At 38.4% G+C, this 16,096-nt stretch overlaps 1 protein-coding gene across 3 annotated transcripts in view; it reads left to right on the top strand.

Annotated features, from left to right (window-relative positions):
* Positions 1-1,558: 1,558 nt before the first annotated feature.
* REL (v-rel avian reticuloendotheliosis viral oncogene homolog) overlaps positions 1,559-16,096 on the top strand; it is a 29,601-nt gene continuing 15,063 nt past the window's right edge. For all 3 annotated transcript variants that reach the window (XM_005884580.2, XM_014532053.1, XM_014532052.1), the window contains exons 1-3: positions 1,559-1,716; positions 3,901-4,049; positions 8,108-8,199. In XM_005884580.2, coding sequence (XP_005884642.1) covers positions 1,624-1,716; positions 3,901-4,049; positions 8,108-8,199 — 334 coding nt within the window. In that variant the 5' untranslated portion in view covers positions 1,559-1,623. The remainder of the gene's footprint in view (positions 1,717-3,900; positions 4,050-8,107; positions 8,200-16,096) is intronic.

Raw genomic sequence — 16,096 nt, 5'->3', positions numbered from 1 at the left:
ATCATTGTTTTTAAGAAAGCACCTGAAAGAATCGACACTATTACTAGTATTTGTTATATTCGAGACACTTGTTAAGAACTTAACACTTTATGTCTAATCCTCACAACAGCCCACTGAGGCAGAACTGTTGTTATTAGCTCCATTTTATGTAGTGGGAGATTTAAGAAATTTAATAACATTCACAAGGTTTTCATTGTTAAGATTTAGTTTGGTAGGATTCAAAGGCTTCTTCCCTTGAATCCGTAATGCACTAAGACCCACTGTGTTACCCATTTCTGAAGATTTGTTTGCATTCTAACACGGAATAAGTCTATAGTATATATTAAAAAAAGGATATCTAATTTTAGTATAAAGGCCGCTGAAGTGATCACACAAAAATGGATATCTAATTGAGACAATTTAGAAATAACTAAAGTGATTGAGGAAGGCTTTTCACTGATGGAACTTCTCTTCATGTGTCTGAAGCAAAGACACATGGCTAGGTATTCTTTTTCTAAGCACATTTTAGTGAACTTTTGTTTCCACAATTTGGATAAGGGGGGGGTAAGGTATATATTTTTTAGAGAGCTTTATTGACATATATTAAATTGCACTTGTTTAAAGTATGAATTCTGGTGTTTGTTTGTTTTTAAAATAATTCTTTATTGTAAGTATTACATATGTCCCCTTTTTTCGTTCTGGTAAGTTTTGACATATGTACAGCCTTGAAATCATTGCTTACAATCGTGATAATTAGCATGCCCCTTTTCCCCCAGTTTCCCCATCCACTCCAACCCTCAATCTGCAGTCTGACATTATAGATTATTTTACATATTTTAGAGTTTTATATCTATGGAATCGTACAGCACGTGCTCTTTAAGCCTGGCTTTCGCTCAGTATAATTAACTTTGAGATTCATCTGTCGTGTTTATCAGTAGTTCATTCTAAAGTTGCATATTTTGAATTGTATTTGTTATAGAAATAATTATTTTCTCTTCCTTCATGGTATCTTATACCTTAGAAAGGTTTAGATGAGCCTGATTGAAGATTATTGAAGCCCCTTGTGGAACTTGTTTTGATATACTCTGTAAAAGTCCATTGACTGCAAGGACTTTAAATGCATTTACATTTCCAATGAGTAGTCTTTTAGTCCGCTATTAAGAGTCTGAGGTAAAATCAAGCTGTTCAGCTCAGCTTTGGAGTATGACATTGTACTTCTGAAGATTTTCTTCTTGACTCTTCTAGGGGAACCTTGGGAGAAAGAAACCCTTCTGCTTGGTCTCATGTGAGAAGTGGGTATCCCCAAAGTGGCTATCTCAGAACTTCACATTGGCATTAGCTCTAGATATTAAGCGATAAAGTGCAAACCAATCAATATGATTTGAATGACGTGTGTTAACTCTATTTGGAGCTCAATTTGAATGGGAGAAAAAGGTGTCTTTGCCACCCAGTCTTAGATTTTAAACCTTGTTATTTAATTTGGGAGGGAAAATATTTTAGTCTGCTGTTTTTAAAAAAATGAAATGGTTAATAGCCATTATTATTGCTATTTGAATCTTACGCTCCTTCCCCCCCCCCTTTTTTTAAATTTCAGGTGGGTATAACCCATATATAGAGATAATTGAACAACCCAGGCAGCGGGGAATGCGTTTTCGATACAAATGTGAAGGGCGATCAGCGGGCAGCATTCCGGGGGAGCACAGCACAGACAACAACCGAACATACCCGTCTATCCAGGTAATGGACCATTCTCCTGTGTTTGTGTCTCACTCTTAGTTGCTTCATATTTTAGCTACAGCAATTGCATTAAAGGCCCAGTCTCTTTACAGTCATTTCCATGGGCTTTTCTTCTTCTTTTTAACTAGAGGCCTGGTGCACGAAGTTGTGCACATGTAGGGTCCCTAGGCCTGGCCAGCAATCAGGGCCGATCTGTGGGACGACTGGCGGGGCGATTGCCCCTAGGCCTGGCCAACAATCAGGGCCGATCTGTGGGGCGACTGGCGGGGCGATTGTTGGCCCCGCCCTTTGCTGCCTTCCTCTGTGAGGTGACTGGCGGGGGTTGGGGGTGGGGAGGAGTGCCGCTGGCACCCACCTTGGCTGGCCTGGGGGCAGATCCTGCATTGAGCATCTGCCCCCTGGTGGTCAGTGCGCATCATAACCGCCAGTCGTTCCACCGGTCATTCTGCCATTCAGTCGATTTGCATATTAGGCTTTTATTATATAGGATTGATTTGTACTAAATAGCTATCTAGGGCCATTTCTTAACTATAGTATGGATTCTTCATCCCTGCTGATAGTTTCGTTTGTATGTTAATCTAAGTAGAGTGATTCACAGTGCTTAGTGTACATTGGCAGCTTTTGGGTGATGATTCCTCTCATGAAACACAGAGCTAATGAGGAGAAAGCATTCTCTCCTTCCAGCAGTGAGCAAAATCATTCCGTAGATTAAAGACGTGGATTTGGGAACCCAATCAGAATTCTTTCTACAATCATTTGGCTAAACTAGGGTCTACGGGAAAGGAGAATGAACATTTTTGCCTCCTTTTTCCTTGCCTTTATTATCTATCCCTGATACTCTGGGTTTCATTGACTTATTTGAAATATAGTCATTTTCTAAATAGTTTTTGATGTTAGCATAAGTTTCAAAAGTAGTTTTTGATCCAAAATGACAGTATATTCTACTTATAAAATATACTATATTTTATTTGATTTTTAATGAATTTTTATCCGTTAAATGCCAATTAAAAATTTGAATGGCAGAGTAGATTTTGAAAAATGTTATTTAGTCTTTCCTCAACAGATGTTAATTCACTGTTTTATAACTAAATTGTTTACAAAGTTTACTCTATTGAACTTAAGGGGAAGGCTAAATTATAGAATAAAGCAATGGCAAAATTATTGAATTGTAAGATCCTAATTTTTGTCACTTTTTTGGCAGCAATATGGATTTGAGTTATCTAAGTCCTTTTGTTTAAATGTTAAAATGAGAGAAATGCTACTAAAAGGTAGCATTCCATAATTCAGCTTATTCTGTACATTCTTTAAAATATTTCTAAGATCCAGTAGGTTCTGAACCCTTTACATCTTGAGTTTTACATCAGCCTATATTACAGTTTTAAGTGGTCACTGTCTCTTTTATTCAGAAAGGCAATAAATGCTTCCTGGTTGCTTTTCAAATTAAGTTTAAATTCAGGATTATGGATTTTAGTGTCCTCTTACCTGTAAAGCTACCCATCATTATGTAACTGCTTTGCTCCTTTGTCATATCTGGTTTTTATATTCCCTGCTTTGTGTTTGCAAACTTCCTATCTTCCAAACTGAACCTTCTCTTCCTTCCCATGCTCAGAATACCCTCTTTCCATGTTTAACTCTCCTCTTTATTCTCAATGTCCTAGATGTACTTACTGTGTGAAAACAATTTTGTGAAACTCAACTTGATTTATTGCCTACTGTACAGCAAACACTTGGGATAGCTAACTGATGAACAACTATTTTTGTGAGCTGAAATGTCACATATTAAATAAAATGGTCCTATGTATTGGTGTGCTATCATATCCAGTATGGCTTAAGTATATACTTTGAAGGGATGTTTATGGTATGACAGTGAATCTAAGAGCATGGCATTTGGTGACTTAATGATTAAGTATTTTCTCATGCACTGTGATAATATTTTGGTATAATTTTACTTGTTTTTAAAAGGAAACTAAGCAGAATCAGTTGATAATGGCCAATTGAAATTAATATGTCAAGGAACTGAGAGGTAAATTCTTCGCTACTGGTATTCTTGGCAGGTTTCATCCAAACTGCAGTTGCCAGCCAACTGGATACAGTACTAGCCACATTATATAAATTGAACCTTCATTTAGTAGAATAGATCTTCATGAGGAATATTTATGGATCATTTATTTCTTTCTTTTTCAGATTAAGAACTGTTATGGAAAAGGAAAAGTGAGAATTACATTAGTAACAAAGAATGACCCATTTAAACCTCATCCTCATGATTTAGTAGGAAAAGACTGCAGAGATGGCTACTATGAAGCAGAATTTGGACAAGAACGCAGGCCTTTATTGTAAGTATATTGAGTTGTCATGCTTATTTAGTCTCCTTTAATTTAGAGCAGGTTCCCAGCCTTTTTTCATCTTTCATGATGTTAACGTTGTTGAAACGTCTAGGCTGTTTGTTTTGAATATTGTTGTTCAATATGGATTCGTCTGAATGGTTGCTCCTGATTATATCCATGTTCCCATGAATAGCATGAATGATATTTTCATGTTAATATGAAACATTTTGGACAAGGAATCTACGGAGGCGATGCTGTATTCTCAGAATATCTCTTCAGGAGACGTGATATTAGTTTTTCCCACTTGTGATATTAATTTTATGGTTGAGTCACAACATGAGAAACTGTATTTAAAGGGCCAGAAGGTTGAGAACCACTGTCTAAGGCAGTGATGGCGAACCTATGACACGCTTGTCAGAGGTGACACGCGAACTCATTTTTTTTGGTTGATTTTTCTTTGTTAAATGGCATTTAAATATATAAAATAAATATCAAAAATATAAGTCTTTGTTTTACTATGGTTGCAAATATCAAAAAATTTCTATATGTGACACGGCACCAGAGTTAAGTTAGGGTTTTTCAAAATGCTGACACGCCGAGCTCAAAAGGTCCGCCATCACTGCTATAGACCCATGGATTTTTATAGTCAGTGTACTGACATTGTTTTGATTTTCAGATTGACCCAGATTGGACTAATTCAGGCCCCTTCAGACTGTTTCCACTGTCCTTTGGACATGGCCCCATATTTCTTTGAGCACTTCTTTACTTCCTGACACAACAAAGTGTTCAAGACTTACTTCTCCTTTTCTTGCCACTGCCCTGAAATCAGCTCTCTTTTCTCAGGAGCCCTAGTTTTTTCAGTGGGGAATGTACTTAGTCTGATTGTCTTTTTGACATACTCTCTTAAATATCTCAAAAGAACCTCAAATAGAATACGCCCCACACCATGCTCTTATATAATCATACCGCTTTCCTCTCAAAATCGGTCTCCTAACGTACCTTATCTAAGTCAGCGGTCGCCAGTCGGTGGTCCGTGAGGCCCAAAAAGTTGGTGACCGCTGATCTAAGTGGTTGCTGTAAAAGCCCCAAACGTAGTTTCATCCTTGACACCTCTCACACAGGTGCACACGTTGAGTTCACTGATGGGTACTTCCTAAAGAGTTCTTGAATCTGTCTCTCCACTTGTCTCAGTGACCTCCCTCACTTCCACGCTACCGACGCGGTCGTCTAAATGTGGGCTGCGGAGAAGAGCCTCTGACTGCTCTTCTCCCGTCAACTCTTTTTGTGTCCTCCACTTTAGCCAAAGTGATCTTTCTAAAAAAAATTTTAAATAAATAAATTTATTTATTCAGCGTGATCTTTTGAAATACAAATCTGATGGTCACATCTCTGCTTACAACATGTTAATGGCTTTATGTGACTCTTGGGATTAGGACAACATTCCTCAGAAAGCCCACGTGACCTGCTTGTATCTCCAGCCTTCTGGTCTGCGGTGTTCTCCTTGACCGCCATGCTCCAGTCACAAGGCCTTCCTTTAGTTTCCGGGGCTCACAGTGCTCTTCCGTGGGCTCCTTGGCATGTTCTTTTCCTTCGGCCTGAAGTCTCTTGACTCTCCTTTCCCCCTTGTTCAGTTCTGTTCATAGTAAGTGTCACTTCTGACAAGAAGCCTGTCTGCCTTCCCTGAGTTGATCACTTCTTTCCCCTCATAGGGCTCTCATGGCAGCATGTCCATCTCCTTTATAAAAATTGTCATGGTTTCAGTTTAGCGTTTTTGTGTGTGTGATTCCTTAATGTCCATCTGCTTCACTACACTAAAGGTTAGCAAGTTTCTTCAGTAAAAAGGCCAGAGAGTAAATATTTAAGGCTTTGCAGGCCATATGGTCTCTGTGGCAACTTCTCAGCTCTGCTGGGGCAGCATGAAAGCACCCCATAGACCAGGGGTGGGCAAACTTTTTGACTCGAGGGCCACAATGGGTTCTTAAACTGGACCGGAGGGCCGGAACAAAAGCATGGATGGAGTGTTTGTGTGAACTAATATAAATTCAAAGTAAACATCATTACATAAAAGGGTATGGTCTTTTTTTTTTTTTAGTTTTATTCTTTTCAAACGGGCCGGATCCGGCCCGCGGGCCGTAGTTTGCCCACGGCTGCCATAGACGGTGCATCAGCAAATCTGTTGAGTTGTGCTCCGATAAAACTTTGCTTGAAAAAGCAGGCAGGGGGCCAGATTTGGTCCATGGACTGTAGTTGGCCACTCCCTGCACTAGACTGAACTTCGTGAAGGGAAGGATTATATACCCCCATTTTCCCAGAGTTTTTGGTACATGGTAAGACCCCAAAACTTATTGAATGACTATGAAGGAATGAATGTATGATTCAAGCAATCTCTATGATCCTTGGTTTCCTCCTGTCAGAATTTCAGGAATCTCTACCACTTCTAATCTGTGACTAGCAGTCAAATATGATTCAGCTGAAACTAAATCAAGTAGTGTAAAAATATATTAAAGGGGAGGATTCTTTACAATCTTTTGTCAAAGAAAAAGAACCAAGCTAAGAATCTTTCTTTCAAAGAAGCAGAATACTTTTGAGGAAGAGGATTGTAGTTTCGGGGTTTCAAGAAAGGATTATGAATTCGAGACTCATTTTTTTTTTTAGTTATTGGAGGCAGAGGAAAGAAATGTCAAGGATAGTTTAGGTGCTAACAAAATCACAATGCGGTAAATGTGAACAGCATGAGCAGCATGAGCCTGGAGAGGGGCAGGCAGGTAGGCAGCCTCCTGTTGCAAGTGCCCTGTGAAGTTTGAACAAATAGGAATGTTATTATAATCAGTTTTGCTTCCTTATTCACACCCACCCAACTTGAATGATGTCATGGTTTTTCCATGTGGGAACAAGTATGACTGGTGGTGGTAGGGGAGTTCCCCCAACCATCATCTGTACTACACATGCAAATTAGTAATATTTGTAGCTATTGAGAAGTTTTCCATAAATGACATTTTGAAACTTTTGTTAAATATTATTGTTAGTATCAAACATCTTTCTAATTAAAGAACACATTTCAGTGCTTTCTTATGATGATTGATTATTATAACTTCATATAATGGGACATAAAATATGTTCCACTGCTACTAGCAGTGTAGTCAGGGCTCAAATAACAAGTGTCTGTGGAGTGGAGTGTGCCAGGTGTGAGAGGACTCGTAGGCACCATAGCAAACTGGAGAGCCCTCCCTCAGCTTCAGCAAGGTGTTTCTGAACCAGCCTACTGTCGGCAGACCTTTAAAACGGGCAAGAAACCAGAAATCCAGATATTTGTATGCAGTTACCTGATTTTTAAATGTTGGTAGTCTATGAACATTTTTTTAAATGTAGACAACACTTTTATGAGCTCAGCAAAATATACCTGTGGGCTTCAGCCTGTGGGTATCTTTTATAAATTTTGCTTTACATTATTAAATATACAGATTCTATTGATTTGATAATGAATTTGGTTAGGAGGTGAATTTTAGCTTTTTAAAAATACATATATTTTTATTGATTTCAGAGGAAGGGAGAGGGAGAGAGAGATGGAAACATCAATGATAAGAGAGAATCATTGATTGGCTGCCTTCTGCATGTCCTCTACTGGAAATCAAGCCCGCAACTCGGGCATATGCCCTTGACGGGAATCGAACCTGGGACCCTTTAGTCCGCAGGCGGACACTCTATCCACTGAGCCAAACCCGCCAGGGCTGAATTTCAGCTTTTTGATGTCACTTCCCTGTTAATCTTTACCTACTTTGGTATATTTGATCTACGCATATTAATAAGGTATAATTGTAAAATACTGTATGCAACAGCTATCTGTTATGCATTATTTTTCTTTTAACAGTTCTCTTAGAATGTAACCCCACTTTTTTAGCCTCACACCTTTATTATAGCATTTGGAAATTTACAACATACTTTATCATCTCCATCTGACAGTATGGAGACTCTCCTCTGTTGGATGGATGCTTAATACTTAGGATATTCTTTGGTATTTGTGTGTTTAACTATAGTGCATTTTGACAGTTCTGTTTTTTTCTTTCTAGTTTTCAAAATTTGGGTATTCGATGTGTAAAGAAAAAAGAAGTAAAAGAAGCTATTATTTCAAGAATAAGGGCAGGAATCAATCCTTTCAATGGTAAGTATGTTTGATATAATCATTTCTGTTATTTGGATATTGATTTATTTATGTGTTTTCTATTTGTATTTTAAAACTATGGTTAAAAGCTATCTTAAATTCTGTGTTCACTTTTCTACTTGTTGACTTGTATCTATGTGTGAATAATGAAGTATATTCAATATCTTTCAGTGTTAAAAAATTCTTATGCTTTCTTATATCAGTGGAGATTGCCATTTTTCTATAAGAAAACCTCAGAAATGTTCTTTTTCATTCTGGAATGTAAAGCTCTTTTTAATTCAAGTATCATTGACATACAATATATATTAGTATCAGGTGTACAACATAGTGATTTGTCATTTATATACCTTATAAATGCAAGAAGTCTAGTAACCATCTGTCACTGTACAAAGTTGTTGAGATATTATTGACTGCATTCACTGTGCTGTACTTTATATTCCCATGACTCACTTATATTATAACTATAAGTTACTACCGCTTAATCCCCTTCACCTTTTTGCCTATCTCCCCCCTCCCCACCTTCTGGCAGTTTGTTCTCTGTATCTATGAGTCTGTTTTGTTTGCTCATTTATTTAGTTTTTTTATTCCACAGATAAGTGAAATGATGTAGTATTTGTCTTTCTCTGACTTATTTTACTAAGCATAATACCCTCTAGGTCCACCTACGTTGTTACAAATAGCAAGATTTCATTCTTTATTACCGCTGAATAATATTCCATTGTATATGTATACTATATCTTCATTATCTGTTCATCTGTTGATGGACACCTAGGCTGCTTCCATTATTGTATATAATGCTGCAATAAACATAGCATATATCTTTTTGAATTAGTGTTTTCAATTTTCTTTGGATAAATTCCCAGAAGTGGAATTATTGAGTCCTTCTTTGTCTCTTGTTATAACTTTTGTTTTAAAGTCTATTTTGTCTGGTATAAGCATTGCTACCCTAGCTTTTTTTTTTGTTTCCATTTTCATGAAATATCTTTTTCCATCCCTTTACTTTCAGTCTGTGTGTCTTTTGATCTAAAGTGACTCTCTTGGGTCTAGTTTTTTTATTCATTTAGATACCTTGTGTCTTTTAAATGGAACGCTTAGTCCATTACATTTAGGTATATAGGTATTGCCATTTTAATTGTTTGCATACTAGCTTTATAAGTGGTTATATCTTTACTATATGTTTGCCTTTACTAATGAGATCTTTTTTTCTTTCAGTTTCTTATTTCTAGTTTTGACCTTTTCTTTTTCACTTAAAAAATTCATTTTGCCCTAGCTGATTTAGCTCAGTGGATAGAGCATTGGCCTGTGGACTGAAGGGTCCTGGGTTTGATTCTGGTCAAGGGCACATGCCCGGGTTGCGGGCTCGATCCCCAGTAGGGGGCGTGCAGGAGGCAGCCAATAAATGATGCTCCGTCATCACTGATGTTTCTATCTCTCTCTCCCTCTCTGAAATCAATAAACATATATCTAAAAAATAATAATAATAATAATTCCTTTTAGCCCTATAACCAGTTTTGCTCAGTGGTTAGAGTGTTGGCCCTCAGACTGAACAGTCTCAGGTTTGATTCTGGTCAAGGGCACATACCTACCTCAGTTGCAGGCTCGATCCCCAACCTGGTCAGGGCACATGTGGGAGGCAACCAACCGATGTGTCTCTCCCCCCACCCTTTCACTCTCTCTCTCAAAATCAATGGAAAAAATAACCTTGGGTGAGAATTAATGACAACAAACATTTTTTTTAAAAAAAGAATTCTCTAACATTTCTTGTAATGCTGGTTTAGTGGTGATAAACTCCTTTAGCTTTTGCTTTTTGGGAACCTCTTTACCTCTTTCAATTCTGAAAGATAATCTTGCTGGGTATTCTGGTTGTAGGTTTTCCCCTTTTGTCAACTATATTCCCTTGAATATATCTTGCCAGTCCCTTTAGCCTGCAAAGTTTCTGTTAAAAAATAGCTCATAGTCTTATGGGCATTCCCACATATGTATCTAGTTGTTTTTCTCTTTTTGCTTCTACGATTTTTTTCTTTAACTTTTAACATTTCAAAAATGATGTGTCTTGATGTGGGTCTCTTTGGGTTCATTTTGTGTGGGGGATCTCTATGCTTCCTGAGTTTGGATATCTGTTTTCCTTGCTGAGTTAGGGAAGTTTTCAGCCATTATTTCTTCAAATAGGTTTATTGTCCTTTTCCCTCTCTCTCTTCTCCTTCTGGGACTGCTATGACATGAGTGTTAGTAGACTTGATGTTGTCCCTTAGGTCCCTCATTATTTTAAATTCTTTTTTCATTTTCATCTTCCAGTTGGGTGATTTCCATTATCCTTTATTCTTGATCGCTGATCAATTCTTCTGAATTATCTGATCTGCTGTTGATTTCCTCTAGTGTATTTTTGCATTGCAGTTGTTACATTCTTCAGTTCTGATAGGTTCTTTTTTTTTTTTTAATAATTTTTATCTCAAGTTCTCACTGAGTCTATCCACTTGTCTAAAGAGTTTGAGGAGCCTCTTTATGACTATTACTTTGAACTCTTCTCTAGGAGACAGCTTGCCTTTGTTTTGCTTAGTTATTTTTCTGGGTTTTTTCTTGTTTGGAACATATTCTTTTGTCTCTTCACTTTGCCTGTTTGTTTCTATGTATTAGGTAGATCAGCTACATCTCCTGGTCTTGAAAAAGTGGCCTGCCTTAGAGGGTGTCCTGTGGGGCCCAGAGGTAGAATTCTCCCTTGTCACCAGAGCCAGGTACTTCAGAGGTGTTCCCTGTATGAAATAGTGTGGCCTCCTGTTGTGGTTGGGCCACAACTGCTAAGGACACACTGGTAGGCGAGGCTGGTTCCTGGCTAGGGTGGCTGTGTAGCTTTGCCACAACTGTTACGGGCACACTGGTGTTCAGTACAGACTGTCAGTGTAGCTGCCTGCAAAGCCCAGTCTCAACTGCTGTGTACTGGTGCTGACTAAGGCCGCCTGCCAGGTGTAGCAGGGAAGGAGTTGCTTTGGAGGGGTGCCAGCTTGGGTGGGTCATCAGGGAAATGCCAGGGTGGGGTGAATAGTATTAGCATGCCCTGGCCAGTGTTGGTCAGTTGGTTGGGTGTTGGTTGTCCTGAGCACCAAATGGTAGCTGTTTGATTCCTAGTCAGGGCACATGCCCGGGTTGCAGGCTCTATCCCCGGTGGAGTGTGCAAGAGGCAGCCGATTGATATTTTGCTCTCACATCAATGTTTCTCACCCTCTCCCTCTCTCTCTAAAAATCAATAAAAATATTTTTTTGAAAAATATTGTTAGCAAGGTTAATGAAGAGTGTCAGAAACGGTTCTTGCTAGTGTCAGAACAGCTAGGGAGGAGAATAAAGAAAGGGACAGTTGGCGCCCACTAGCACTTCTGACTCAAGAGAAAATTCTAACAGATACCTGTCCCTCCAACACACGCCCTAAAAGTAGTCACTGTATCACTTTCACACATGGCCCAGGTGCTTTTCAAACTGCTGCCTCTGCACTGGGGCTCAGAGCACAAGCTTGGTTTGCTCTCAGCCCTTCAGCTCTCCCAGATGTAAGCCCTGTTGGTTTTCAAAGACAGATGTTATGAGGGCTCCTCTTCCTCTTTGCAGGTTCCCAGGCTGGGGCTCAGACCCCTCACTCTTTATGGGGGGACTTCTGCCGTTGTGATATCCCTCTCACTTGTGGGCAACTGCGTGGGGAGTGGTAATAGGGTAGGTCCTGACTAGACTGAGTTTCTACCCTTCCTACCTCTCCATTTGGCTTTTTCTTTAAATCCGTAATTGTGGAAAATGTGTTCTGCTAGTCTTAGGTCATTCTAAGAGATACCTTTTCTTTATGTAGTAGTTGTAGTTTTGGTGGCAGTGAAGAGACGTGAGCTCAGATCTTCCTACTCCACCATCTTTAACTCAGAGCAAGAGCCTTGCTCTTGAATGCCATGTAGTTTGTCTGTGAAATGTTATTCCTTACAGTTAGTGCACTGTCCATGCAACAAACGTGTCTCTGGATCCTCTCAGAAATGTTCTGTTTCTTTTTGAATGTGGGTGGCCTTTCTTTTGCCACTTTAGCAGACAGTGTGCGCTCTTCTTTCTCAATGTTGAATAGGCATTATGTCAAGGTATCGGAGGGCATTTAACTCAAAAGCATATTGAACAGCGAAACTTAAAGCCCAATGTGGAAGAAGTTTAGAAATAGTAGAAACTATACAAAATATTTTCGCAGCATATTTCTGTATATGGCTAGATATTTACTGTTTAGTGGATTTTAATCACTGTATATTGTTTTGCTAGATAAATGATACCACGCTAAATGCTAGCATTCTACACCACAGTAGTCTCCTTATAAAGTCTTCATCGGCTACTTAAATATGCATAATTAATGAATTGAACATCTATAACATTTTCAAAGCATAGATTTCTTTGTCATACTTAAGACATCCTTATTTTGTTGGTTTGTGTTTTTCCTGGATGAAAAAAAATTTAAGGGGATATGATGAAAATTTAAGGAATATTCTTGTAGACAAATACTATATTTTTATAAGCCATAAGGTTTGTATCTCTTTTCTCTAGGTCTTTGTTTTTCCTGCTATTTAGTATAATGTGGAAAGCAAAAGTCCCCTTCTTCCCTGTCACTCTTAACTCTCCAGAGGAAATCACTATTAAGTTTGATGTATATTTTTCTAGAATTTACTTTATACTTGTGTAGACATATATACACATAGTATTTTTAAAATAAATGGAATCATACTAATTGCCTGTTCTACTGCTTCTTTTCCCTGCACTCAGGAATATATCTTAAATATCTTTCTATATTAGTATTTATAAATCTATTTTAGTTTTTAACCATATTCTGTTGTTTCGATGGGTCATAATCTGTTTATCTAGACATCTATTAATGAACAGGTTATTGTTCATTTTATTCAAAAGACTTCACTGAATGTATACTTTGAATTCTTGTGTGATATTTTCTTAGGATAAGTTTTCAGAGATTTCTAGGTCAAGAGTATACTCATTTAAATTTTTGATTCATTATTGAAGGCCAAACCTTTAAATAGGCTATCTCAGTCTAGATGATGTATAAAACAGGAATAATTTGGTATAAAACAAGAAGATTATAAATAAGAGCCACCATTAAGTACTTTTTATATTATCCAAGAGTAAATGTTAAGTGCTTTATGTACACTCTTTTATTTAATTATTAACAACAGTGCTGCTTCACAGAGAACATATCTTCTTAATAATATAAAAGCATAATATGCTAATTAGACCAGACGTCCTTCCAGATGTCCTTCCCTCCAGACAAAGCCACAGCAGGCAGGCAGGAGCCGCGGCAGAGGCCCCCAGCCACGGCGGCAGGGGCCGGGGCCAGGGTCCTTGCACGAATTTCATCTGATAAAGGTTATCCTGAGTACTCAAAATAGCTGGTTAATCATCCATCTATAATAATAAAAGCATAATATGCTAATTAGACCAGATGTCCGGGCAGGGGCTGCAGCAGAGGCGGCAGAAGGTGGGGGCCGGGGTGAAGGCCCTTGCATGAATTTCATTAGTTTCAGGTGTAAAGAGGCATGTGGGCCATCTGTGGAAGATCTTGGGTTTGGGAGGGAGAGGGTATTGCTTATTTTTCGAATCCAGAACCAGGCATGATGTTAATTACAGACACTCATATAGCACTTAGAATAGTTCCTAGTACATAGTAAGTGCTTTACATTAAATAGGTTTAAATATTATATAATATACATATATATAATTTTTTGTTGTTAATCATTACCCAAGGATATTTTTTCCATTGATTTTTTTTCTCTTTTTATTTTTAAATGTTTTTATTGATTTTAGAGAGAGGAAGGGAGAGGGAGAGAGATAGAAACATTGATCAGCTGTCTCCTGCATACCCCCTACTGGGGAACGAGCCCACAACCTGGGCATGTGCCCTGACTGGGAATTGATCCGGCAACCTCTTGTTATATGGGTTGATATTCAACCACTGAGTCACAATGGCTGGGCTCCATTGAGTTTTACAGAGAGTAAAAGGGAGGGGGAGAGACAGAGAGAGAAACGTCGATGTGAGAGAGATACATTGATTGGTTGCCTCCCACATGCACCCTGACCAAGTCAGGGATTGAGCCTGCAACTGAGGTGCGTGTTCTTGACCGGAATTGAACCCAAGACCCTTCAGTCCGCAGGCTGATGCTCTAACCACTGAGCAACCAGCTAGGGCTATATTGTATTTTTTAAATCATTTTATATTTTTCAACTACAGTTGACATACAATGTTATATTAGTTTCAGGTGTACAAGCCAGTGATTAGACATTATAATACTCATTTGGTTGTGATGAACTCTTTTAGTTTTTTCTTGTCTAGGAAATCAGCTGGCAGTCTTATGGGAGCTCCCCTTTTACTAGAGAACTAACTGCTTTTCTCTTGCCGCTTTTAACACATTATGTGCCCAGTCTGTTTTGTCTTCTGGATGGAAAGTATAGTGTCAGTCACTGGTGACTGGGCGCTTAACATGTTAAGAGTCTCTCTTTTTCTTTAAAATTTGGCATTTCAATTATAATATGTCTTGGTGTGGGCCTCTTTGGGTTCATCTTGTTTGGGACTCTCTGAGCTTCCCAAGCTCAGATGTCTATTTCCTTCACCAGTTTAGGGAAGTTTGCTGTCATTTTTTCAAATATATCTTCAATTTTTTGCTCTCTCTCTCCTCTTTCTGGCACCCCCATGATGTACATGTTGGTACACTTGAAGTTGTCCCAGAGGCTTCTTATGCTATCTTCATTTTTTGGATTCTTCTTTCTTTTTGCTGTTCTGTTTGGATATTTTCTGCTTCCTTGTCCTCCAAATCTCTGATATGATCCTCTGCTTCATCTGCTCTACTGTTGATTCCCTATAATGTATTCATTTCAGTTTAGGTATTTGTTATTTCTGACTAGTTCTTTTTTATGTTTCCTAGTTCCATTTTTATGTTTCCTGTCCTTTGTGGATGTCAAAGGTCATCTGCTCTTCCCCTAAGTTCATTGAGCATCCTTATAACCAGTGTCTTGAACTCTACAACGGGTAGATTGCTTCTCTCCATTTTGTTTTGTTCTTTTTCTGGAGTTATGTTCTTTTCTTTCATTTGGGACATGTTTCTTTGTCTCCCCATTTTGGCAGCCTCCCTGTGTTTGGTTTTATGTATTAGACTAGTAGCCCGGTGCACAAAATTCGTGCACATTAAAAGGGAATTAATTGCCCTAACCGGTTTGGCTCAGTGGATAGAGCATCGGCCTGCAGACTTAAGGGTCCCAGGTTCGATTCTGGTCAAGGTCATGTACCTTGCTTGCGGGCACATCCCCAGTGGGGAGTGTGCAGGAGGCAGCTGATTGATGTTTCTAACTCTCTATCTCTCTCCCTTCCTCTCTGTAAAAAATCAATAAAATATATTTTTTTTAAAAAGGGAATTAATTAGCAGAGATATTTTAATATTGCTATTTGCCCTTTCTCTTTAATAGAAGTGTGAGAGATGAAAGGAAATTAGTAAAATGTATATGAAAATCATATATAAGTTTATTAATAAACAGTAACAAAAGGATATAACAACAGAGGCATGATATAAAAACGACAAAAACATGATATTAAAACAAAAACATGATATAAAAACAACAGTGGTGCAAACAGTGACTGATAAATTGATTAAACTTATTCTAATATCTCCCTGTACACCACATTAAGAGTGAAAACACTTTCAGAGTGCTTGAATTGGTCATTTATATTGGGAATGAAAGGTTCTTCCACCGAGAAGTAAATTTGCAGCAATTCCTGTAGACGCTGTGGGTAAAACAGTACCACCACAACCTCTAAAATATAATGTATTAAAACTTTATTGTGGGGAGCCGCTACAGTGTTTTGGACAGGTTCAAGCCTTGGACTGATGAGAAG

The sequence above is a fragment of the Myotis brandtii genome, unplaced genomic scaffold (genome assembly GCF_000412655.1).
Source record: "Myotis brandtii unplaced genomic scaffold, ASM41265v1 scaffold84, whole genome shotgun sequence".
NCBI classification, from domain to species: Eukaryota; Metazoa; Chordata; class Mammalia; order Chiroptera; family Vespertilionidae; genus Myotis; species Myotis brandtii.
Note: the sequence above shows the minus strand (reverse complement) of the source record. Positions and strands in the feature narration are given on the sequence as shown.